Genomic DNA, 26,557 nt, shown 5'->3' on the forward strand with positions numbered 1-26,557 from the left:
AAAAGTAAATACATATTATTGGAAAAAGTTGCTAGATGTTTCTTTGTCTGTTGGAGCACTGCTGTGCACACGAAGATGGCATGTGACTCATGATATAGCAGTGATCGTCCAATCACGCTGAGTAAACCACTGAGAATGCCAGCTGGAGAGGACAAGGCAGGACACAAGTGCTCATTGACTCAGAGAGGGTGTGTGTGTGTGTGTGTGTGTGTGTGTGTGTGTGTGTGCGCGCGCGCGCGCACTGGTGCATCTGTGTTTGTCTGTGTACATACACTACAAGAGGTGTGAGTGAAGCAGTGAGCTTGTCATGCTAATCTATCATGCTTCTTCACATGAGATATGGCACGTGTACGAATGTTCTGTGTGAATATTATGGTCTATTGTCACAGTCTGAATGAATATCATTTCTGTTTTAATTAATCCTTTTCACAGGCCAAAGCTTTCTCAGGGAAGGGTGTAATAATCTTCATTATAGGCAGCAGATCTCTTTCTCATTCACAAATACCTGTCCTCCTTCAGTTTGACGAGGTGAGAACTTCATTGTGAGTCATATATTAGTGTCTAAGATGACAATGTGCGGGACTTTTTAAGGTGCTCCATCACTCTGAATGGGTGAAATTGATTACATTTCTCAAGCAGATTTATGGGTAAGGAGAGACTTTGGGAGACACTGTTACTGTAGGATGTGCAGAATAACAAGTTACACATTTTTTGTAACATTGTAAATGTTTTTACTGTGACTTTTGATCAATTAAATGCATCCATACTGAATATGTATTAATTTCTTTAAAAATAATTATTGCCCCCAAATCTTCAGTAGGCCTATACATACACATAATTCATGAAACTGCAAAAAATTTAAGAATGTCAAATTATTGTATGCTAATTGAAAAATAAAATAAAATACATGTATTTATCTAAAACACATTTGGCAACACTTAACTCCAACATGGCATTTAATTAAAATGTCCTGGATATCACAATTTAACAAATTTTATTTGGCTATAAAAGAAGCTAACAAAAATGGGTTTACTTTTTGATTTTAGGCCACTTGTCTCGCATCAATCTGTCTTTCTAAAGACACAGGTCACGTGCGCGCGCACTCTCTCTCTCTCACGACATACCCACCCACCGCCCACCCTCAGGTGAGATAGGAGGGATGTAATGCATCCCTCTCACACACATTTCTGTTTGTTTCGCCAGTGTTTAAATTTCATTCGTTTTCTCCATTCAAACTAAAACTTCGTTCAGGTGTCGTTTCCACTAGCTCAGGAATTATATAACGTCTTCATAGCAAAGTTAACTGACTTTATCTGGAGCAGCAGGTTTAATTTTTTTGTTTAATTAGATTTTTTTTTTAGATTTGAACATCGCTTCTGCGCCGAGCAAGATTGCGCGTAAATCTCAGCGCGAGGCGCGGCCGGTGCTGTCGAGACTGGGCGTCAGAGCGCGGGTGCTCGCCACGGGAGTGCTGGGTGTCGTCATGGTGCTGGTGCTGGTCATCCTCATCCCGGTGCTGGTCAGCGCGGCAGGATCCGACCCGCGCTACGAGATGCTCGGCGCGTGCCGCATGGTGTGCGATCCGGCCGGAACGAAGTCTCCATCATCAGCACCGATGGACAACCGTTTAGTTCAGTCCCCACCAACTTTCATCCGCGGTACGAAAGGAGAGCCAGGGCGCTCAGGAAGGATCGGTCCGAGGGGTCAGCCGGGTCCACCCGGACCTCCAGGTCCCCCGGGGGTCATAGGAGAACCAGGGCCACCTGGATTGCCCGGTCCGCCCGGAGTCACCGGTGTCATAAGCGCAGCGACGTACAGCACCATCCCCAAAATCGCCTTCTACGCAGGACTCAAGAAGCAACACGAAGGATACGAGGTGCTGAAGTTTGATGATGTGGTCACTAATTTGGGCAACCACTATGACCCCTCGAGCGGTAAATTCACCTGCTCCATCCCGGGGATCTACTTTTTCGTGTATCACGTATTAATGAGAGGCGGCGACGGGACCAGCATGTGGGCTGATCTGTGCAAGAATAATCAGGTATTTCATAAATCCAGCTGTCACAGTCCGCAGGTGTTATAGCCTATTTATTTTATTCAACGAATCGATCTAGTTTTGGCGCATAAGAAACATGCTTAATTTATTTTTAACATATAAATTTAAAAGTTAATAAAAAAAAAAAATAAGTTAAGCATGTTTCGTATCAGTAGTGCTTATACAATTAATCGATTAATCGCATCTAACAAAGATTTGTTTACATAATATGTGTGTGTGTGTATACACCTTTGATGAACACACACACAATATATATATATATATATATATATATATATATATATATATATATACACATATGGGTGTGTCTGTGTATACATAGTATATATATATACACACACAGACATAATATACAGTAGGCTAGTCAACGTTTGAATTGGATCAAAAAAGTTCATCAAAGGTTCCTAAGACAAGAACTGTTATTGTTCAAAATTCATGTATAACTTTGATGAAAGGTTTTGATCCATTTCAAATGTTGACTACTGTATTATATATATATAAAATACATTTATATATATATACATACATATATAATGTATATACATAATGTATAGTTTATACATTATTTATATATATATATAAAATACACACACACAGACATACACACACATAATACATATATTATACCTATATACACACACCCACACATTATGTAAACAAAAATCTTTATGGTAGATGTGATTCATTGATTTGACAGCACTAATTAGTAAAAATATTATTTGGGAAAAAATAAAGCAAAAAAACGTATCTTCGTTTTTTAAAGTTGAATGTTTCTTACACACTAAAACTAGACTGAACAATTAAAATTTAAATATTGTCCAATTTATGCTATTTAAATTGATATTTTTCACTATTTACTTTACATTTTGTCTTAAGAATATTATAATGATTAGATCTGATTAGATATATATACATACATCTACATCTGATATTGCAAAAAAATAAAAATCATTGTTGTGCATCAGCCTACAAACATGCCTTCTTCAGTGGACAAACTGAAATGTTGTCTTGTCTTAAGAGAATAACGTTAAACTTCCATGGGTACAATTTTGTTTCAAGTCTTTGGAAGTACCAAGGAGTCATAACTTAATGTGCACTTCTCTCATGAGATTAAAAATATATTTCTTGCAGGTGCGTGCAAGCGCGATAGCACAGGATGCAGATCAGAACTACGACTACGCCAGCAACAGCGTGATACTACACCTGGAGCCCGGAGACGAGGTCTACATTAAACTAGACGGAGGCAAAGCCCACGGGGGAAACAACAACAAATACAGCACCTTCTCAGGCTTCATGATCTACACCGATTAACACCTGTGGAAGAAACTGCACTTTCAGATGCACCTCGTTCTGACGTCACGGAGGGCACAAAAAAGTTGAACCCCTCGAGCCTGTGAGGGATACAAGCAACAGATCGTCCGGTTGAGAACTATACATCTCCAAGCATGTGAACACACATTCTACACGCAAATTAGTTTTTAGAGAAATCACTGTGATTTAGAAACAAATCTCACAGTGTAACACTGGTGATTGTAGTATATTTATTGAGAGATTAACCGGCAGAAAGCAGAAAATCATCATTCCATTCCATATGTGCCTAACGTACACTGACACATGGCTGATCCGAAGAGGCTGTTACAGAAAACCTGATATTAGCCCGGAAACAGTTCAATGACATTTCTTTAATCATTTCTCATTCTTCGCACACTAAATGTCACATTTCAACCACAATTCTCTACTGTTTTATATCAATGTTTTCATTTAAAAATATTACCACTGTCTGGTATGTGCAGTGTCATCGAACAAATTGTGAATAAAATATATCGTATGATTTGCATCTGTGTATAAATTTCCTATAATACTAAGCATCCTACATATATAGTGCAACTACATCAATCAACAAATTAAATTCAATACTATTTAGAAATATTTTAGCTTCAAAAGCACTGAACTAAATGCTGCTGTAAAACATCCTCATCTATATCCACAAAATAATTAAAACAGACTCATGCTAGAAAAGTCACCAGCAATCAATAAAGAAATGCTAATTTTAAAGTGCCCCTATTATGCCTTTTGGAAAACCACCTTTCATGCAGTGTGTAATATAGCTGTGTGTGAATGTGAAAGGTCTGCAAAGTTTGAAGATTAAAGTGCACCAAATAAATGATTGTCTCCTAAAAGAAAGAACTGATTCTGAACTTCGTACAGATTTACTGGACAGACTCTTTTATTATTATTATTATTATTTTATCATTATTCACTTTCAAAGACTTTCCAGATGTATTCAAATGCCTCTCAGTTTAGTGCTTTGAAAATCAACAATTATTAAACACATTTAAAGGTGAATCCAGTTTTAAGGGAAAGGGAAGCTAGTGCAAAAATCAAAATAATTTGGATAATAAATTCTTTAGAATACATAATAATATTGACAAGATCTGATGTATATCATTTTATAAAGCTTTTTGTTTTGAGAACCATAGACATAAAAAAAAAAAAAAACATTGCTACCTAAACATTTAGTTCTATAATATTAGAAATCTCTGAAACAACTGCTGATTAATTTTTTTTTTTTTTTTAAAGAGTAGCCTATACAAGTTAAAGGAGAACTCCGGTCAATTTTAACATTGAGCTCATTTTTTTGTACATTTGGAGTGCTGTCAATACAGAGAACAACGACAAAAATCGGTGTTGCCTACACCGAGTTATTCTATTTTTAAAATTTGCACCCTGTTGACTTCAATGGGGCAAGTACTAAACCTGCTTTTAGCCTCTTAACATCCTTGATGTGTCATTACAAGTGCACAGAAAATGTGAGTGATTCCTTCTGAGTGAATCTGACTGCAGTAGATGTGAAAGATATGTATAAAAATGATGTTATTTAAGCCAGCGCACATACCTGTATTTACATCCGGTTTTCGGTTGAAGTCCAAAGTGTGAACTCGGCAATCGACTACTTTGGACTTCCACTGAAAACAGGATGTAAACACAGGTATTTGCGCTGGCTGAAATAACATCATTTTTATACATATCTTTCACATCTACTGCAGTCAGATTCACTCGTGTTCACTCAGAAGGAATCACTCACATTTTCTGTGCACTTTTAATGACACATCAAGGATGTTAAGAGGCTAAAAGCAGGTTTAGTACTTGCCCCATTGAAGTCAACAGGGTGCAAATTTTAAAAATAGAATAACTCGGTGTAGGCAGCACCGATATTTGTCGTTGTTCTCTGTACTGACAGCACTCCAAATTTACAAAAAAATGAGCTCAATGTTAAAATTGACCGGAGTTCTCCTTTAATCTCCCCTCCTTCTCACAACCTGTTTCATCACATGAGGTTATGATGCTGTTTTTACTAAATGAACTACAAGATTCTGGAAATTGAAAATCACTTTTTAAATAGAGATCACAACTCTTAATAGACAATTAATCATAATACGTAATTGACAGATTGTGAGAAAATGTTAGTTGCAGTCTATATAAAAAGTATATTTAATACATTTTTATGAATTGTCATTTAAACAAAATCAGTTTGAGTGAATGATTCAAGGACTCGCTCATAAAGACACCACTTGTTTCATTACTGGATGAATCAGTGATTTTTAACAAAACTCTTAAATGAACAATTCAATGACAAATACATTTTTTAAAGGGGCATTATGCAAGTCTGAGTGTTTTTTCTCTACGAGCTCCCCCTAGTGTCTGGTAGTATAATGCTTTCAAACACTCTGTCATAAAAACGAACTGTTGTCCCTCCCCCCTCCCCACGAGCAACCCAGCTGATCAGCTGTCAACCCAGCTGAGCAGATGAACCGGCTATTTCAAAACCAGTTATGTCTACCGAGGCAAGTAAAGCAATACTTTCTTTCCAACTGATGGCGATTTTTTTATTTATTGTGTTGCCATGCATACTAGTATTTTTACCGGGAACGAACGATATGAACGAGGCGAACTACTGCTTTCGTGTTTGTTTGTTTGTTTGTTTTTGGGAGAATGGGCATGAGCATAAAAAATATATATATATATCGGAGGCTAATATTTGTCCAAAGTTATATTAGCAAGGTCTATAAGTTCATCTGGTAGAATGATGGTTTACCTTTGCTTGTCTAAGAAAACATCTGAACGTTTTTTCTAGCTCAATCATGATATGTGCAACATTTTGCGCGTCTGATATTGCCTACTATCAGACGCGTTGACTTAGTGACATAAAATAAAAGTGTAAGTTACACAAATAAAACCGACAGAGGAACTGCCAAACAACTACAGAAATCAAACGTGTTTGCTATGACAATGCTAACATCAAAGTTATAGTATCTAGCGTACTAGTAAGCCCCTAACAGACAGCGATCATAATAAAAACCTTTACAGACAATAGCAAACATCCTGAGGTCGCAATTACTTGAAATTTAAATATTAAACACAGTTTATTCCAAAGATACTTAACTTACAAGTGCAACAGCAGCCAGGTCAGCATCCGTTTTGCAGGCTTCTGTTTCTCTCAGTTCTCACCATTCTGAAAAAGCCGGTCCGATATATTTACTCGAGTCTGACTTCTTGCTCGGTCAGTCTCCCTTTTCCTCTTTCGTTGGTCCTCCGACAAAGATTTCCTAGCTTTCTGCTTCTTTTTTACAGGCTCAGCCATAACTCAATCTATCGTTGCCCTTTGCTTATAGCTAGCCCGCTGGTGCTTGAATAGGGGCGTGTACGTGTGCAGTGCCGTCAAGCAATTCGTTACATCGCGAGACCTGATATCACGCGATACTTCCTGACACCGACCCGCGTCCCAAAGTTGCAAGTGAGTTTTTTCCGCTCTCGGGCACCAGGGGGGTGCGAAACCACCACCATTCAACCCAAAATAAGTAATATAACCATTCCACTGACTCCGAAGCTGTTCAGTTAAGGTTAAAAAGTTACCTAGTGTCCCTTTAACAGTCGCTTGTCGCCACCTACTGGTGTAACGATGTAATTGATACATTAAGTTACTTTCAAAAGGTGATTTACTCTATTTTGAGCGCTTCCGTAGACATCAGTGTTTTGATCATTTGAATTACTGTAACAGAAATAATGATTCTGTGGTTGAAAAGACTGTTTGTGAAGCTGTTTCACACCTAGACATAACAACTGCACTCACTTGCTCAGCGCTTGAATGTTCGTTGTGATCATCCTCGTCAAAGGTTTAAAAGACAAGAGCCGAATCTACTGTAGGAGTAAGATCGAGTGGGTCTTTGAATTGAGATCGTGAGCTTTCAATAATTAATCGTGCAGTTCTCTTACGCGAGTCCTCTCGTACTGCGTTTTATCAAAACGCTACGGGAAAAGTCTCTTTTCACGAAACACTGAAGCAAAAAATTATCCTTTAATTTTCATATATGTAAAACGCGTTGCGGCAGCAGCAGTCAGCTATGGCGAGACGGCTTGCTCGCTCATTGGCTGCTCTGCGGCAACTGCTTAAGCCTATCGAGCGAGGCCTGAGATGACATCAGGCCAATGAGGGCGCTTTGCGCCCTCCTCGCCACTTCCCGCCGAAACGGGCGTGGCTTACCTCTATAAAAGGAGCTCGAGAAGGCTGATTCACTTGATTTTAATCTCTTCAGCGAAGCGCACGCATCGCTGGATCACGGAAGCAAGCGTCGTTCGAAGCAAGCACTTCAGCGGGACGAGCCCTCGAAGCCGCTGGCCAACGCCGCCTTCTACAGCTGTACCTGCTGCGCTTTCCGACGCCTATATCCTTTATTGCTATATTGCTCTGTTTTCTGTGTGTGTGTGTGTGTTCGCTGCAACACTCACCCCTAAAAGAGCTTGCGCTCGCTGACGGCGAAACGCCCTCACTCCGAGCCAATTGCCTACGGTGACTCTGAGGACTCGCCAGGCATCCTTCCGAGGCTGCCCTTCCTGGAAGCGGACGGCGGGATTAGTTTTTCTTTACGTTACAAGAAAAGCTACCCTGCCTCCGCACGCGTCATTCACCGGCGAAGGAGAAAAGAGTGTTCTCAGTCCCACCGTTGGTCGGTCTCACCTCTTTTCTCTCATATTTCTCAGTTCCCTGTTCGGCGACTGGAAATATTATTGCAGCAAGTGAGTCTGTTATAGCACGCTTGCCTGCCAAAAAAAACGCCGAAGAATACATGTTGACGCCGCCTTTGCCGCCAATGCTTCACTCTGTCAGTCCCCTGAAGGCGACTGCAGAGATGCATTTTGCAGCCAGCGAGCGCGTAGTACCCGCTTGCCTGCAACCGAACACCGTTTCTACGGTTCCCGTGCGTCACTGGCGAAAGGAGAATGGAGTGTTTTCAGCCCCGCTGAAACTGGGCGATATCCACTCTTCTCACATTCAAAGCCTATATCCCCCTGTGGCTCAGTGGCGGAATTATAGGTTTTCCGCATGGGAGACCAGAGTTCAAATCCCGGTCTAGCGGCATATATTTTTATGCCGCCAATGCTTCGCTCTGTCAGTCCCCTGAAGGCGACTTCGGAGATGCATTTTGCAGCCAGCGAGCGCGTAGTACCCGCTTGCCTGCAACCGAACGCCGTTTCTACAGTTCCCGTGCGTCACTGGCAAAAGGAGAATGGAGTGTTTTCAGCCCCGCTGAAACCGGGCGATATCCACTCTTCTCACATTCTGGCATATTTCAGGCGTCTGAAAATGTTAGTATTGCATGTCGTGCTTACTCGCATGCCTGCAAGCAAACGTCAGTGTGGATAATACTCGCGCTGACTTTGTCTATGTATCTTCACTGTGGTCCAGTGGTAGATTATTAGACTCTCGCGCGGGGGTTCTGAGTTCGAATCCCGGGTCTGCCGGCAGAAAATATTTTGCCGCCGAATGCAAATCACTCTGTTTGTTCCCCGAGAGGCAACTGCAGACGTGTTTGTTTTCGCAGCCCACGAGCACGTGGTACATGCCTGCAAGCAAACGTCAGTGTGGATAATACTCGCGCTGACTTTGTCTATGTATCTTCACTGTGGTCCAGTGGTAGATTATTAGGCTCTCGCGCGGGGGATCCGAGTTCGAATCCCGGGTCTGCCGGCAGAAAATATTTATGCCGCCGAATGCAAATCACTCTGTTTGTTCCCCGAGAGGCAACTGCAGACGTGTTTGTTTTTGCAGCCCAAGAGCGAAGTCCCGGCCACGGCCGATGATGCTATATGTGTACAGAAGATGCCCACTGCTTGTGCCCATCCCTACACATTAGCACAGCCCTTCACACAGGGCCCGCGCTCATATATTCGACTCGGGTCGATCACGCACACAACATAGTGAACGTGCCCACTGCCTAGTGCCCACAAACTATGTTCTGCATGCCTTGTGGTTTCTGTAAAGACGAAACCTGTGTGCATTCACACTGCTCAGGCAGACAGTGCACTCATTGCAGTAATTGTGCCCGCTCTCCCGCGCCCACACTTACTAACGGCCATTATATGTCCTACGGGACTCGCCCAGCCCTCCCTTGCTCGGTTAAACACCGCAGCGGGGTCGAGCGCAGGCATTCTGCCCGGCCACGGCCGATGGTGCTATAAATGTAGTCTCGATGCCCACTCCTCAGTGCCCATCACTACACATAAGCACAGCCCTACACTTAGGGCTCGCGCACATAAAATCGACTCAGGTCGATTGCGCTTCCAACATAGTGAGAGTGCCCGCTTCCCAGTGCCCACGAACACTTTGTCTAACAGATCACAGGCTCTCTGTAAAAACGAGACCTGAGAGCGCGCGCTCTGCTCAGGCAGACACCGCGCCCAAAGCAGTAAATGTGCCCGCTCCCAGCCCACATCTACTCGCTCACATGAGTCCTATGAGACTTTCTCAGTCCTCCCTCACTCAGCTAAGCACTGTAGTAAGGTCGAGGATGAGCGTTCCGCCCGCTGTATTAAGCGCGCGCCCCGCCTCAAATGCCACAGGCATAACGCCTATGTTTTTATCCCCCGAAGCGCCTCTGTCGCACGGCGAACAGAGCGCGCTCCGTATCCAGCCCCTAGCCAGCCATGCAGAAGCATGGGCAGCGCTTCCAGGGGTTTCGGACTGGGTGCTAGGCATTATAAAGAGAGGCTTCTCGCTACAGTTTTGTCGACGCCCTCCCTGCGTCATAGCGCGCGTCGAAACTACGGTTTCGTTGGAAGTAGCACACCTACTTCGAGCCGAAATATCAAAACTGATAAGCAAAGGGGCGATAGAGCGCGTTCCCCCAGCTCTAAGCGAAGGGGGGCTATACAGCAGATACTTTCTAGTCCCCAAAAAGGATGGCGGTATCAGACCCATACTGGATCTAAGACGGCTGAACAGAGTATTAGTGAAACGCAGTTTCAAAATGCTCACAACCAGCAAAATTCTCGCGCATGTTCGCCGAGAAGACTGGTTCATGTCGATAGATCTGAAGGACGCGTATTTTCAAATACAGATAGCGTCACATCACAGGCGATACTTGAGATTCGCCTTCGAGGGTCAGACATACCAGTATACAGTGCTGAACTATTTGGACGACTGGTTGATCCTAGCTCAATCACGATCACAGCTCGTGGAGCACAGAACCATTTTACTCGATCACCTCGAGAATCTTGGTATCACAGTCAACTGGACAAAGAGTTCATTGAACCCCAGTCAAACGATTTTGTTTCTGGGCGTCGTTCTGGACTCACAGTCTATGACAGCGCGGCTGTCACCACAGCGCGTGTTGCTCATTCAGCGCGCGGCGAGATCTTTCCGCCGCGGCGCTTTCACCCCGCTCAGGAAGTTTCAAAGGATGCTGGGTCTCATGGCCTCAGCATCGTCAGTTCTCCGGCTGGGCTTGCTCCGCATGCGCCCGCTGCAGTTCTGGTTGAAAGCGCGGGTACCGCGCAGAGCGTGGGCGACCGGTCGATTACGCCTCAAGGTCGATCAGAGCTGTGTTTCAGCCCTGGCGCCTTGGATGGCGGACGACTGGTACCGATCAGGTGTAAGCCTGGGGACTTCCTCGAGAGTGAGGATGGTGTCGACAGACGCATCCACCTCGGGATGGGGAGCGCTGCTTGAGGGCAGACCGTTCTTCGGCCTGTGGTCGGAACGAGAAAAGCTCCAACACATAAACTGCCTAGAAATGCTGGCAGTGCACAACGCAATGACGCGTTTTTGTCCCCACATCAAGGACGAGCACGTCATAGTCCGTTCGGACAACATGGCTGTGGTGTCCTACATAAATCGCCAGGGCGGTCTGAAATCCATATCCCTGTACAGGCTGGCGAAACGCCTCCTATTATGGGCTCAGCACAACTTGCGCTCGCTGAGAGCAGTGCATGTACCTGGGCTTCAGAATGTGGGCCCAGACAGACTGTCCAGGAACAATGTTCCCCCGGGCGAATGGTCTCTACACCCACAAACAGTCCGGCTGTTGTGGGAGAGATTCGGCAGAGCGGAGGTGGACCTTTTCGCGTCCCACGAAAACGCGCACTGCTCCGCGTTCTTTTCAAAGACCGACAGCACGCTGTCCCGAAGGTGGCCGCGCTGCCCGTTATACGCTTTTCCCCCCGTCTCCCTCCTGCCACAGGTGTTGGAACGGGTCAGGAAAACAAAATGCCCAGTGCTGCTTGTAGCTCCGTTCTGGGAGAACCAGACATGGTTCCCAGTTCTGATGCAGTTGGCAGATGTCGCTCCATGGCCACTGCCGTTGAGGAGAAATCTCCTCTCGCAGGCCAGGGGGCTTGATTTGGCACCCACACCCGGAACTGTGGTCCCTTCATGTGTGGGCGCTCAACGGATAGAGGGAGTCGTGAATACCATCACTCAGGCTAGAGCGCCGTCGACTCGGCGGCTTTATGCTTCGAAGTGGTCGGTTTTCTCCGCCTGGTGTACAGCTCGGAGCCTTTCACCCCTCGAATGTGAGGTAACGGAGGTTCTCTCTTTCCTACAAGAGCTGTTGGATAAGGGCAGATCCCCTTCCACGCTCAAAGTGTATGTGGCGGCTATTTCAGCGTTCTCTGGTTCAACGCTGGATCAGTCGCTGGGAAGGAATGATTTAGTCATCCGCTTCCTCAGGGGAGCTAGGAGACTGAATCCACCCAGACCTCCTTCAGTCCCTATGTGGGACCTTTCTACGGTCCTGGCGGCCATGAAAGGTGCCCCTTTCGAGCCTATCCAGTCTATTAGCCTCAAACATTTGTCTTTCAAAACGGTGTTTTTGATGGCTCTCGCTTCAGTGAAGCGCATAGGCGACCTGCACGCGCTCTCTGTGAGCCCGGCGTGCTTGGAGTTTGGTCCTAATGACTCTAAAGTCATACTCAAACCTAAGCACGGCTATGTGCCGAAATCCCTTAACACGCCTTTTCGGGCTCAGGTCATTTCCCTGGCTGCCCTGCCGGCATCGAGTGAGGAAGGGGACTCGAGTTTTCTTTGCCCTGTTAGGGCTTTAAGAGCTTATATGTCCCACTCTGCTGTCTTCAGACAGACAGAGCAGCTCTTTGTCTCGTTCAGCGGACGTTCCAAAGGAATGGCTGTTTCGAAACAAAGTCTATCCAGATGGATAATTGACGCCATAGCGCTGGCTTATACTGCCAAGGGCATTCCATGCCCGTTGGGAGTCAGAGCGCACTCTACGAGAAGCGTTGCTTCTTCGTGGGCTTGGTCCAGCGGGATTTCCCTACAGGATATATGTACGGCGGCGGGCTGGGCCTCGCCGTCTACATTTATCAGGTTTTATAACCTAGAGGTTCCCGCCTTACAGGCTAAGCTTTTGTCGGTGTAATCTGTTCAGCCGTCTAGTCAGACCGCTGAAACCCATGCGCAATGCGCTACCGACTATCTTGGGCAGAACTGTGTAAGACCCACATTTTCCACATTAGTTCAGGTTCCCTACCCTGTCTATGTGATGTTATACTTGCGTCTGTGGACATGTCTATTCTACGACGCTACAGTATAGGGAATTAAGGCTCCCACCCTTATTCCCTGACTCTGTGTGTGTCAATCTGGTGATTATGCACTGTATGCCTGAAATAGCTTCCGGTGATCAGTGTTTTTATCCCAGCACGCACGGCGTTTTGCAAGGGGTTCCCGTAGCGTTTTGATAAAACGCAGTACGAGAGGACTCTCGTAAGAGAACGTACTCGGTTACTAACGTAACCTCGGTTCTCTCTAGAAGAGGGAACGAGTACTGCGTTCTCTGCCGTGCGTACGGTTCACTCTGGTTCGCTTCGGCGATCAAAATCAAGTGAATCAGCCTTCTCGAGCTCCTTTTATAGAGGTAAGCCACGCCCGTTTCGGCGGGAAGTGAAAAGAGACTTTTCCCGTAGCGTTTTGATAAAACGCAGTACTCGTTCCCTCTTCTAGAGAGAACCGAGGTTACGTTAGTAACCGAGTACGTTTTATTGCACTACATTTTTTTTGTGCTGAATTCGTATCACTTTCGTAGGCTATTGAAAGAATAAAAGATAGAAATCCCTTTCATTTCCATTGCCAATTCCATCACCAATTTGAACTGGAATGCCAACCCATCAATGCCATCTGACCAATCAAAGCAGAGCAGACCAATCACAACAGGCTGGAACATCTGACCAATCAGAGCAGACAAAGCTCTTGGAAAGAATGGGTTTAGAGAGAATTAATCTTCGAATGAACCGTTTTCGGACTCTTAGAGAAATGAGGTGATGTTCAATGTATATTATGAGAAAATTAAAGTGTTTTCTGACATTTGAGGAACGTAAATCTATTGTAGGAGGCCTCCAAAACAAAATTAGTAACCTTTAAAATAGCATAATAGGAGCACTTTCATTTGAAATGGAAGGAAACGGGGTAAGATGTTTTGATATGCCGTCATCTAATAAGAACGTTATGGATGACTCACACGGCATTTCTTTTTAACATTACCTTGCTGTTACACAGGAACAGTGCAACTGACAGTGTCATTATTTTACAAGAGGAGTCACTGTGAGCGGCCACCTGCTCCGGAGGAACACCTCTCTGTCCTACACAATGACCTGTCAGAACGCACGCCTTTCAATTATTAGATGTGTATGGCAAGCAGTCTTACTTAGACATACAGTCAAATCCAACCACCTTAGTACTAATAGTCAGTTGTTGTAAAGGGGCATCTTTAAATTCAGCATGATATTGCCATTAACTGTGAGATGTTTGCAGCTACACAATATAAGAAAGCACATTTTGCACATTATTAGAGTGCGATTGGCTAATAATGAATTTTGCGCATAATTAGAACTTTGATCGCACCAGTCCCGTTCCTTCTGTGCTCATTCCACACATAATTTTTCATTGTGATTCCCTGAGTTTAATTAATAGTCCAATTACTTAAAAGCATTTTCTTTGGTAGTTCATCCAAGAAAACAAAGCACCCATTTTCTATGACTCAGAGCCATGTTTTTATTTTAACCACTTTTTTGTGGTGAGAGAACTTTAACAAGACTTAAAAGGTTCAAATATTCAAATCAAATATTTAACAGGCTTCAATGATTAGGGTTAAACCTAACTGTGATCTAAGGGTCCCAACTTTAACATCAAAGTCAAAGTCAATTCCATACTTTTACGTGGATTAATGTTCACCAAAGTATGGAATTTAGCACCAAAATCAATTGAACAACAATGTTCTTAACAACTAAAGGTAGAAATCAATATTTAGTATGTTAACTTGAGGAAGTAAATCGACTTTTAAGGCAGTTGATTTATTTAAACGTCAGCCAGTGTTTAGGATTCTCAATCAGTATTTTGTCCACCTGGTTCTGAGTGATTCCTCGGGACAACATTTTGGGAACAATATTCTCCAGGATGTGGGAGTAGCCATGACCGCCATACTTGGTCAGTCTGTGCTTGGTGTGGATATCATGGGCGATGAGGATTCTGTCTTCATAACCTTCCCTGATCAGAAAGACTAAGCTGGTGGAACAAGACAAAATGACTCTCAATGATCTGTTGACAGTATATAAAATGGATAGTCTCATTAAATTTGTGCATTAATCAAATTTGCAGAAACACAGGTGTGTTTACACTTGCCATGTTTGGTTCGATTAAAACGAATCCTGGTGTGATTGCTCTGTTAGTGCGGTTCATTTGAATAAGTGTGAACGCTGCCATCTGAACCCTAGTGGCATCAAACAAGCGGATCGAGACCTCTGAAAAGATGGGTCTGTGTACTTTGTACAGCTTTCATCAGTCCCTGTACTTGATGTCCCCAGAGCTTTGTCCAGCACAAACACGGTCAGAACATTTAGTATGGTCTGAACACTCTCCATCGACAAACGTGTGAAATCGATCGCGAAGGATATATGTGCAGAGTTGACAAAAAAGAACTAAAACCCCGCCTCACCCAGTTCGCGTACCGGACCTGGTTGAAACACTCATGCATCTAGCTGGCAGAGTGCCAAAACTTCGCCGGCGCCTTCAGCACTGCACTAAACATAGTCAAGCCGACGCGGGAATAATATATCACAGGGAGGAGTTAATAATGAAGCGGGTATATTGGTGCATGCAACATAAAGAAGCAACAGGTGTACTGGTGCATACAACATCAGACCAGCTGTTACAAGCGGTCGGTTACCTACAATCCCAGCGTCCGGAATAAATCCACGGGACGAGCGAAGTGCACAAGCACAATAATAGGGCAGACAGCTGAAACCACCGCATACTGAAAAGGTTGTGCAATAAATGCGTTAGTCGTCTAGGTAGTCCAGAACGCGCTCCCCTCGGGAAAGCACTGTGTTTTTCGTGAACGTGAGGAGTGTGATACCTTCGAACATGGATCTCGGGCAGCGCCTGTAGCTGAATGTGAAAGTGTATGCGTCTTTCAGATCCACCGCTATAAACCAGTCCCCTTGTCGAATGTGCACGAGGATATGTTTTATCATGATCATTTCGAACGCGCGCTTAGCAAGTCTTATGCCACTTGGTACCAAGTGAAGATATGTTTATCTTTACCACTAGGTATTTTGTCATGTCTAATGTATTAATAATGCCATCAGAATGCAACCAAAGCACATGATAGCAATAATTAGATGGCTCTAAGTAATTGTAAATCATACAAAATAAATGCCATGATCACTAGATTTTATACAGGTGTTACTATAATGATTTTGTTATTGGTGATCAGCAACCAGATGTGGAAGTTCATGTGGAAGTTACTGCTTTTTGCCTTGGCATAACTTCTCACTTTTTTTTGACAATACAAGTAACTGTAAAACAGTGGTCAAAAGTCAAGTTTGAGCTCAAGATTTTTTTATGTAGATAATTTTCATTACTAAAGCATCTAATTGCCAGATTTCCAGTGTCTTGCCTATAATTAATCTGGCAGGACAACAAAAAATCTAAAAGTCATTTTTCTCAGTTCCACACTCTAGCGAGTTAAAGGTAGGGTGGGTAGGATTTTTATAAAAAAACTTTTTTCAAATTTGTTTAAACTGTCTTTATATACCAATACATAATTAAAATGTAAGTGCTCTGAAAAAGAGAGTATAAAAATCGAGTGACTGTAGACCTTTTAATCTGCAATAAACACAGCTCATTATTTCCATTCGGGACGAAAAAGTTGATTGGTTTGGGCGACTGTCACTCACTCTCGCAACCATGGCTACCACCCATGCTGCTAGATCTGCCCATATGCGCGCGCACCCGTTTGATTTGAGGAGTGCAAGAGAGACGTGGAACCTACGAAGAGTAAAATTATGGCAGAGAAAGAGCATTCAAAATTCAAAGCACCTGCATATGCAGTCAGCGAAGGCAAACAAGGCAAAAACTACTTCCTCGGACCCTGGTTGCCCGCACTCTTGAACGACCTCCTCTGCTTCGCCCTCGACCCCGGACCTGTCCTCGAACCGACGAAGCGGTACTTGTCTCCGGAGTGTAGTCCTCATTAGAGTCAACAATGTTTTCATCATGGAAACTTGCAAAACACCGTATATGTTATGAATCTTACACGAAATTCACCTTCATCACAGTGTAACTGATGGTAATGGAAAAACGTGTATCAATGCAACCTGTTTTTAGCTTTGCCTTATAAATATAGCTCGTTACCTATAAATATAGCTCGTTACCGAATCAAACAAAGTATATTTTAAACTTTACCAGTATCGATATGCTAGCTTGATAGGGAGTACTAAAAGAAATCTTATTTGTTTATATTTATAGTGATAAAGTTAGGTATTTTATTACATGTGATTCTGACATGATGTCACTACATGCACTGCGCTCCTTCCTCTCCACTCGTCTCAGGTAAATAAATGTCGCATTTACCCTTCCAGCTGAGCCTGAGCATTTGGCGTCGCGCGTTCATGCGTTTTGGGGGCGTGGCTTTAGAAGGAGCCCAGAAGAGAGGGGGTGGAGTGAATGGAAATAATGAGCTGTGTTTACAACAGTCGTGAGAGGTCTACAGACCTTGATTTTTATACTCTCTTTTTCAGAGTACTTACATTTTAATTATGTATTGGTATATAAAGACAGTTTAAACAAATTTGGAATGTTTTTTTTTTTTTTTTAGAAAAATCCTACCTACCCTGCCTTTAAGGCCTTTTGCCTTTGTAGGGCAGTATAGGCGGGTCCACAACGTGCGTACACTTTGTCCCGTAGATGTTCTGCTTGCACACTTTAACCTAACGCACGAGCAGATCCATTTCCTCTCTGGAGAAGCATTTTTCTGCTTGCAAATTCTGCCACGTAAATAGCGAATCCGCCATGGTTGCGAGCGCAACTGGCTTTCAAAGGGAATGGGAGATGAGACTCTGATTGGTTTATTGCACGTTATGCCCAAAACACATCCATTAGAGAATAAGGACAACCCTAGACCATTTTTCCTGTCGTTAAACTAGCAAAAGTGGATTCGGACACGACCTAAGTCCGCTTGCACCGTGCGCTTTAGACCTTGCGCTTAGATCGGTAAAATAGGGCCCAAAATGTTTGTTTTTTGGTCCGGACTAAACAAACCAAGCGAATTGAACTACAAGTGTAAACACACCCACAATCATGTACTGTACTGATTACCAGAAAGAGAAAACGAGGCAGATGTTTATGACCCATCTAATGTAATGCCTGCGTTCTGGTTGGACGCAGATACTTACTTCTGAACTCTCTGGCTGTCGCTAGGCATGTCAACACGAAGGTTGAAGGGGTAATTCAGCATCTCTGTGCCAAAGAGGTCATATTCAAGGTAGCTTCCCATCTTTGCAAACTCCAGAAGCTCTTGACGATCATATATGGTTCTATAAGGGACACACAGTAGAGCATTAAAGGCATGACATATTTTTGTAGGTCAAAATCCAAATACAAAGTTACCATTTTAGCACTTCCGGTTCCATCGTCCTGAAGTCAATGTGTTTTTTGAATGGGTTTGCGGTTAAATGCTTGAAATAAGGTCTGTGGTTAACAAGCTCAAGATATATTCACGTTTTATTCTTTGACACTGTTGTTTCCATTCTATACTCATTCTAATTCTATGAGAATAGCAAAGTACAAACAACAACTACAACAATAAAGACAGAGAAGAACGATATCACTTTCAGAACAACTTTTTTTCCCAGCTAATTGACGCTAAAAACATCTGACAGCCGATCAAATTCCACCAGACTTTGAAGAGTTTGCGAATTTAAAGCGGTCAGACTACATAACTGTGTGAGCGCTTATATTAAACAGAACGTTATCATCCATTGGTGTGGACACTAATATAATTATCATTATAGTTATCATTCTTGAAGTGAATGTGCCTTAATGGTGGTGGCATTGAAGTAATTTGACCGTAGTGTAGTTCGTACTGTGTATAGCCTATGTTAAGCTTTTTATATCTGCCGATTGTATTTAGGCTTCAAAATTAAATATATATGCTTGGTTCTCTAAAATTAATAAACCTCAAATAACTGAGATGATTGTGAAAAAGTAACAAAAACATTAGGTTTTGTGAACTGTAAATATAGTGTAAAATAAGTCTCTAATTTGCCTGTTAGTGTTATTGAATTGTATAATGTACAGAATATATACGTAGGAGTTTCTTCAACAATGGGCACTTTTGTCCATCCCTTAAAAAAACAGTTTTCGCACTCTAGTTTAATTTGTCCACTCACTTCGGCCAAGAGTGGACATGCATGCATCACAGGAAGTTCTGTCCTCTTTCTGTCCCTAAGTCATGAACATTTAATCCACCACATTCCACACCGCGCACAAGTCATTTCCACCACCTCCTCCATACACCACCTACATATTTCATATCTCAAGCTCTTCACTGACACGGTACCACTAACAAGTACAGTCATTTTCTATGTGACCTTCATATAAACAAAAAACAAACCCAGGGTCATAAAAGCGCCAGAAGTTATGGAATGTTTCCGCCACAGAATAAAGATTATCTCACAATTGTGACTTTATTTCTCAGAATTGTGAGATATAAAGTTGCAATTGCGAGTTATAAAGTCAAAATTGTGTGATATAAAGCTGCAATTGTGTGATATAGTCAGAATTGCATGATATAAAGTCAGAATTGCGTGATATAAAGTCAGAATTGCGTATTATAACGTCAGAATTGAGTGTTATAAATTTTGCAATTATGACATCTTTTCTCAGAATTGTGAGATATAAGTTGAAGATCTAAGAAGTTGATATATACTGCCATTCAAAAGGAGTCAGCATGATTTTTTAAAAGAAATGAATACTTCAGCAAGGATGCATTAAAATTATAAAAAAATTATATTTCAAATAAATGCTTTTGTTTTGAACCTTCTATTCATCAAAGAATCCTGGGAAAAAAAGCATCAGTTTCCACAAAAACAATAAGCAGTTTTTCAACAGTTTTTAACATTGATAATAATTAGAAATGTTTCTTTAGCACCAAATCAGCATATTAGAATGGTTTCTGAAAGATCATGTGACACTGAAGACTAGCCTATATTAAAACAGAAAACAGTTCTTTTAAATGAGGTTTTATTTAACAAAGTTCGGGAGGAACAGTTCAGATAATTAACCAAATCATGCACAGCTGTTGATTAATCAGTAATCAACTCAATGACAGAGTATAAATTCACAGCAGACCTGTCTCTGTTCATTGAAAGTTTGTCAGCATCCCTCCTCCACCCCATCTCCTCACTTCCAGTTCCATCTACACTTCCATTTCCATCTACTCCTACCAACTGGGGGGAGTACTTTGGGTTCGGGCCTAACTCCGAGCTCGGAGCCCTCCCCCCGGACAGCACGCCAAATACGCATAAACTTATTGTATTAATTATATGTAGATGTGAACTTGTGAAATTGTAATAAAATGTCACAATTTTACTGTTTTTATTGTACTTTGCCTTGGTGAGCATAAGAGACTTATGCTCTTTTTTTACAGTCTATGATTAGACCGTTTGCTTTTTATTTTACTGTTTGCCATCTCATCCAGTAGCGGCCGCTCTAAACGTATTGTAGCGTAGGCCCATGACCAAATCAAACGAATAATAGCCAATAGCCAGCTTGTTTTGAAAATGCGAGACTTAAGAGACTGCGCTGTAATTCCTGCCTATTACACACACATACACGACCCACAGAAAAGACGCGTGTCAGTATCGAGTTCTCTTTCGGGCTTGAACAAACCATAACACACACATAATGCCAAATGTCCGTTTTGTCGAGTGTCCTCATAAGAGCAGTCTTAAATTATTTAAATAAAGTCTTAAATGAACGTAGAGATGTGAGAAAATGCGGCGCGTGTCAGATTGCGTCTCTGTGCGCAGCGGCTGGTCTTAAAGTGTCATTAAAGGGGTGGTTCGGGATTTTTGACATCGGACCTCATTTTTAAGTCAGCCTGGTTGTTATTCATCAGTGGAGACATTATTTTTTTTTTTATTATCCAGTCCTTATATTTGTATAGTTAGCCGATGCTAGGCTAGCGCGAGTCAACGGGTATATGTTAGCCAGCCATTAAAAACCGTTTTACCCACTCCACAGTGCACCAAACGCAAATCAATTATAACACTAGACTATCGATGTATATGTCCGTTGAGAGAATAATGTTAGAAATCAAACATTACCTTTCATCTCAATGATCCCAAAGGAACTAGTTTCTCAGCAGCTGCGGAATTTTACTATGCTCCGGTTAGTAATGCGGCAAAAAGTAAACACACAGTGTGCCTGCGGCAGGTAAATGCCGGTACTCTTGCATCATGTGTGGACCGGCTCACTCGGTTGCCTAGGTAATCAATATCACTCCGCTGCTGCTGTAGACAAAGGCTTATGATTACAGGGAACAAATTATAACTAATGCAATGTGATGAAAGGTAAGTTTGATTTCTAACATTATTCTCTCAACGGACATATACATCGATAGTCTAGTGTTATAATTGATTTGCGTTTGGTGCACTGTGGAGTGGGTAAAACGGTTTTTAATGGCTGGCTAACATATACCTATTGACTCGCGCTAGCCTAGCATCGGCTAACTATCCAAATATAAGGACTGGATAATTTTTTTCAAAAAATGTCTCCACTGATGAATAACAACCAGGCTGACTTAAAAATTAGGTCCGATGTCAAAAATCCCGAACCACCCCTTTAATGTTAATCAAAGAATAAAGGTAAGGTAAGAGAGTAAATTACTCACTCAGACCCGGCGCCAGGAGGATTATTATACCGGTAGCCTAATCAGCGAACGGCTTTTTCACGCAAAAGAAAAACTCTTCATGAAGCGCAGTGAAACTCAGCGACCATGTGGCGTTTCTTGATGGATCGAGTTGTTCGTTAACATACTAACGTTACATTTTACTCGTAGATATTCGAATATATTCGAATACATTGCTTGATATTCGATATCCGTTCGGATTTGATTTTTCTCAAAAGTGACAGCCCTAATACAGACCACCCTGGTCTCTAGATCAGGGGTTCTCAACTCTGGCCCTTGAGGTCCACTTTCCTGCAGATTTTCGCTCAAACAATGATCAATCTAACCTGTCTATAACTTTAAAGGAATCCTGAAGCCCTTTGTTATCTTGTCCAGGTGTGTTTGATTAAAGTTGGAGCAAAACTCTGCAGGAAAGTGGACCTCAAGGGCCAGAGTTGAGAACCCCTGATCAACATGTTGTTATCAGACATTTGTTATCAGACAGCTGTTAATATTTTGTGGTTTTCTTCCTCATAGGAACCATTTATGGAACATGTTCCAGTATGCAGGTGTTTTCCCACCTCTTCCTACCTGTCAAGATGAGACATGACCGTTTTGGAGATATCTCCACCAGCTTCCTGCAGAATGCGGATGACCTCTCCAGGAGCGGCTGTGTCCCGTCCAGGGTGGATGATGACGGGGCAGCCGAGCTGAGTCTGGGCGTGAGCAGTGGCTCGCAGGACCTTTTTCTCACTCTCTGTGATTGGCCAGCTAGTGCCGATCTCTCCGATCACGCCACAGCGGATTTCTGTGCCGTCTGCTCCATGGAGCACCTCGCTGACAATGATGTCAGTAAGCTTGTGGAAAAAAAGATGACACATTTGAGAAATGGGAACAAATCATTTCCATCTAGGGGTGTGCGATAATATTGTTTATGACGATATCGTAATTGTTGTTTTGTTCTCGTTCTAAAGTTAAAAGTGCAGTTCCAAATAAAGCCTTAACAGAAATGTGGTAAGCAACACACAGTGGTGTTTCGTTCCTGAATTAATCAAATTATGCATTCACATGAATCAAACTAAACGGTTTAAGGAATAATTTAAAGACTCACTCATTAAGACAGTGACTTGTCGCCACCTACAGGTGGTTTTAGTTTCAAATGCAAATTTCTTTAAAAAATATAGTTTAATTTTTATCAATAGTGATTAAATCACTAATCTCAGCATTATTTATGCAATTGTAACTGCAGTGAAAATACATCTAAATGCTCCTTTAGATGTATCTTTTGTTCCACTTCAGCAGTGCAAAAATAGATTTCGTTGATCTAGGGGTGTAACAGTATATCGTGTCACAATATATCGCAATACAAAAATGCAACATGTATTGTGGATAGTGACAATTTGTATCATGAATAGTTTACCCAAAATAAAAAATTACTGTGTGAGAAAACATTTCTATTATAAACTATTATAATGATGAATGTAAATGCATAATAATGCAATGGGGGAATATTTGTGGATCCTGATAATGCCAAATGTCTCATGTTACCAGTAAAAAGTGGCCTACATTATTTTAAATATATCTAGTCAGTGACAGAGTGCAAGCATATTCGTCTAAAACAATTCTGTATTTTCAGCTACAAAATCATGAATTTTTTTATTCTGGTGTCACCATTGTCCTGTGCACTGGGTTACCAGCACCAAGTCCAAGCCTCATTTACACCCACAATGTAACATCAAATTTAGCATTTTAATCAACAGTACATTTTTTGTTAACCTTTTCCCATATGTCTTTGAGTATCGCAATAATATCGTATTGTGAGTTCAGTATCGTGGTATGTATCGAATCGTGCATGGCATGAGGGTATCGTTACACCCCTAGTTGATGATGATTTAATTTGATTGGTATTATTTCCTATTTCCATCATTCTGAAAAAAGAAAAGGCATCCGTTTTGTTTTGCAATGTAGTCACAAGACCACACGCTCCAACCTTCTCAACGGTCATCTTTCGCGTCTCATCAGAGTGGGTCACGTCCACATAGTACCCCGCTCCAGCTATGACATGCACACCCGTGTCCTTCGCCAGCTGACGCAGGACGGGCAGATTTCGGTTGATGCCCGTGGTGGTGTTCTCCACTATGGATCCTCCTCCTGCTTTACGGTAACACAGCAACTCTTCCTTCACCGCCTCGATCTCCTGATTCAACAGCAGGTTCTCTTGGTGGCTGTACGGATTCTGCTGCAACCAGTGAAGATGCTTCATCTCAATGGGAGCTGCGGCGAGACCCTCATCTCCAGGTGCTGGGGGAACGTGGCTGCACTCAAACGTCATTGTGAGGTGTTCGTGTGTCATGGTTCGGCCCAGCTGATCAGGCTCGATCAGACCAAGCACTGTCTGCACCTTACCGCTACGCTCAGACATGGTTTCGGGGATCCTGTCCAACAAACAGTTCCATTCATTAATATAATACTGTTCTGACAGTGTGAAATTTGATTAAAAGTGTGTGTGTGTGTGGGGGGGGGGGGGGGGTATACCGGTAGACACGATTAACTGGTAGAAATTTGCCAACCGGTAGTGATTTTGGACTATGGCTGTGAAACAAAATAAATGTTTGTGTTTACATAATAGCTAATATGGGTGTGTACTGCGTATAATTATTTTGTATAAATACACAAACATGCATGTATATATTTAAGACATTTTTGCATATATATATATATATATAATTATATTATAAATATTTTATATATAAATAAATAAATAACAATTTTTCTTAAATATATACATGATGTGTGTGTATTTACTGTATATATATACACAATACTTATACACAGTACACACACATAATATGTAAACACAAACTTTTACTTTGGATGTGATTAATCGCGATTTCACAGCCCTATTATGGATTATCGTGTCTATCGCATGTCTTACGCTCATGTGACTTTGCTGTGTGGTCACGAAAGCTTATCGTTTGCATGCATTTTTAAACATTGCGGTTTAAAAAAAGCAAATTTTAAAACGTAGAAGCGCAAAAAGCAGTCAATGTGAACTCATTTCAGTGTGATTGTTGCCACCTAACTGGGCTTGAATGGTTAAACACATAACTTGTAACTTAATCATAATAACCAAGTATTTGCAAGTAAACGGTCATTTATGTCTTAAGTGAATGAAGACAGTTGAGAAAGAAAACGCACAAGTATATTGGATCAGTGCAGTCGGTCTTAAAATGACAGCATCCAAATTTAGGCTACCTGCTAATGTTAAACAACAAAAAAAGAGAAAATCCGTCACTGCTCTTGACTGAATCAATTTTTATTTTTTTATTTTTTACTTTTATAAGAATGCATTTATATTTCCCAGACAGCAACATAGTGTCGGCCCAGATTCGGCCCACATCTGGGCCGTCACTATGTCACTGTCTGGGTTAATTTACACAGTAAAGACTACATTGTTGTTGTTTTTTAATACATTTGATTACAAATGTACGCAAATATATATATATATATATATATATATATACACACATACACATCTTACGTAGTATTTCTTATTTCTAGTGCTTGACTTTTTCAGGTAGATCTAATTCATTTGTGTCTTTGATCTAATTTAGTTTTTTTATTATTATTATTATTTTTTTTTTTTATCACTATTTACAAGTCTTCATGTATAGACTGAGAGTCTTTGTAGGCTAGTATTAGTTTTTTTGATGATATTGGAAATGAAATTTCAATGGTATCAAATTTTAATATCATTAAACCTCATTTAAAGCAAAAACTATCGTGATATCACGATTTCATTAAATAAAATGATTCACATCGTGATATAAGATTTAGGTCATTTCGCCCACCCCTAGAAAAAATTACTTAAACATCTTTTTCCCCAACTCTATTTAAGCCAAGAAAAAAAAAACCTGCATGTTTGAAGAAGAAGTGAATGCTTGGCTGGTGTAAATCTGTAGGCTAATGTAAATGACTCATCTTGGCTGTGTCTCATTTAACGGGTTAGACACACCTTGGCGGTTCGGACTTTGCACTGACTGAAGGTTACAGACATTGAAATGCATTTAATGCTGTTTACTAATTTCCAAACATGAATTACAGAAGTAACTTAACGGTTAAATGCACTTGCAATGCATGTAAACAAATGCATGCAGGAAGATGTCCGAATAACTGTTACCTGGTTTAATAAACGATCTATTTAACGCTGCAACATTTAAAGTAGTTTAAGATTATGCCCAAAATAAGATGCAACCATGTTCATAACATTGAGATTCTACAATAAACTGAACACAGAATTACGGACTGCGAGACTTCCTCAATAACAACCGTTAAAAGTCACAACACAGTCGATTAGCATGCAGTGTAACTAGCTGTTATTTTAAAATCACACGGCGTTATGCTGTTAGAGATTCTTAATAAACATTGAAATAGAACGAAAAGTGAAAACCAAGACCTGCAGCTGAGTTCAACTTCGAGTCTGCAGATTCAGAACTGACAACGGAGCGATACATTCTCGCGATTTTATGCATATATCGCGAGAACCAGCTTTCACATTCACATTTAAACACTATAATTTGAAGTGCTCAAAACTGAATAATCAAAACAGTACAATTAAATTAGTAAGAATGAATGCAGTACCTCTAGTTTGAAGATGTGGTTCCGTTCACACCGTTAGCCTGTTTTTAAACTTTGAAGCTTATGCCACGCCCCTTCACTGCCGTTATTATATAAGGGCCCTTTGTGGAAATCAGGATTCGGAAAATACATCCTCACTCAGATGAGTGCCATAAAGAAATAAAGCATGTTATTATGAAACATAACATTTGGAAACTATTATCACCATGAAGCTGAAATCCAGTGGAATCCAGTGGAATGTTTTACCAATTGTTGTGTTTCCATGGGAATCCATGGTGGAAAACAACTTAAACCAGCTTAGACCAAGAGCCAGTTGCATAAACACACTGTGTCAAACAGTTGACTG

At 41.7% G+C, this 26,557-nt stretch overlaps 2 protein-coding genes across 3 annotated transcripts; one reads left to right on the top strand and one right to left on the bottom strand.

Annotated features, from left to right (window-relative positions):
- Positions 1 to 1,465: 1,465 nt before the first annotated feature.
- c1ql3b (complement component 1, q subcomponent-like 3b) lies at positions 1,466 to 3,367 on the top strand (the record flags this gene model as incomplete). Its single annotated transcript, XM_081374407.1, has 2 exons — positions 1,466 to 2,041; positions 3,188 to 3,367. The coding sequence occupies exons 1-2, from the start codon at positions 1,484 to 1,486 to the stop codon at positions 3,365 to 3,367; spliced, it is 738 nt and encodes a 245-aa protein (XP_081230533.1). The 5' UTR covers positions 1,466 to 1,483.
- Positions 3,368 to 14,341: 10,974 nt separating this feature from the next.
- On the bottom strand, positions 14,342 to 26,348 carry pter (phosphotriesterase related). Of its 2 annotated transcripts, none has more exons than XM_081374401.1 (5): positions 26,215 to 26,348; positions 23,564 to 24,008; positions 22,165 to 22,430; positions 18,077 to 18,217; positions 14,342 to 14,906 (listed from the first exon to the last, which is right to left on the bottom strand). In XM_081374401.1, the coding sequence occupies exons 2-5, from the start codon at positions 23,993 to 23,995 to the stop codon at positions 14,696 to 14,698; spliced, it is 1,050 nt and encodes a 349-aa protein (XP_081230527.1). In that variant the 5' UTR covers positions 23,996 to 24,008; positions 26,215 to 26,348; the 3' UTR covers positions 14,342 to 14,695. The 2 variants fall into 2 exon arrangements, with proteins under 2 accessions (XP_081230527.1, XP_081230526.1); XM_081374400.1 differs by lacking the exon at positions 26,215 to 26,348 and adding an exon at positions 26,030 to 26,101.
- Positions 26,349 to 26,557: the final 209 nt, after the last annotated feature.

Source organism: Scardinius erythrophthalmus, assembly GCF_964197995.2.
Source record: "Scardinius erythrophthalmus genome assembly, chromosome: 9".
NCBI lineage: Eukaryota > Metazoa > Chordata > Actinopteri > Cypriniformes > Leuciscidae > Scardinius > Scardinius erythrophthalmus.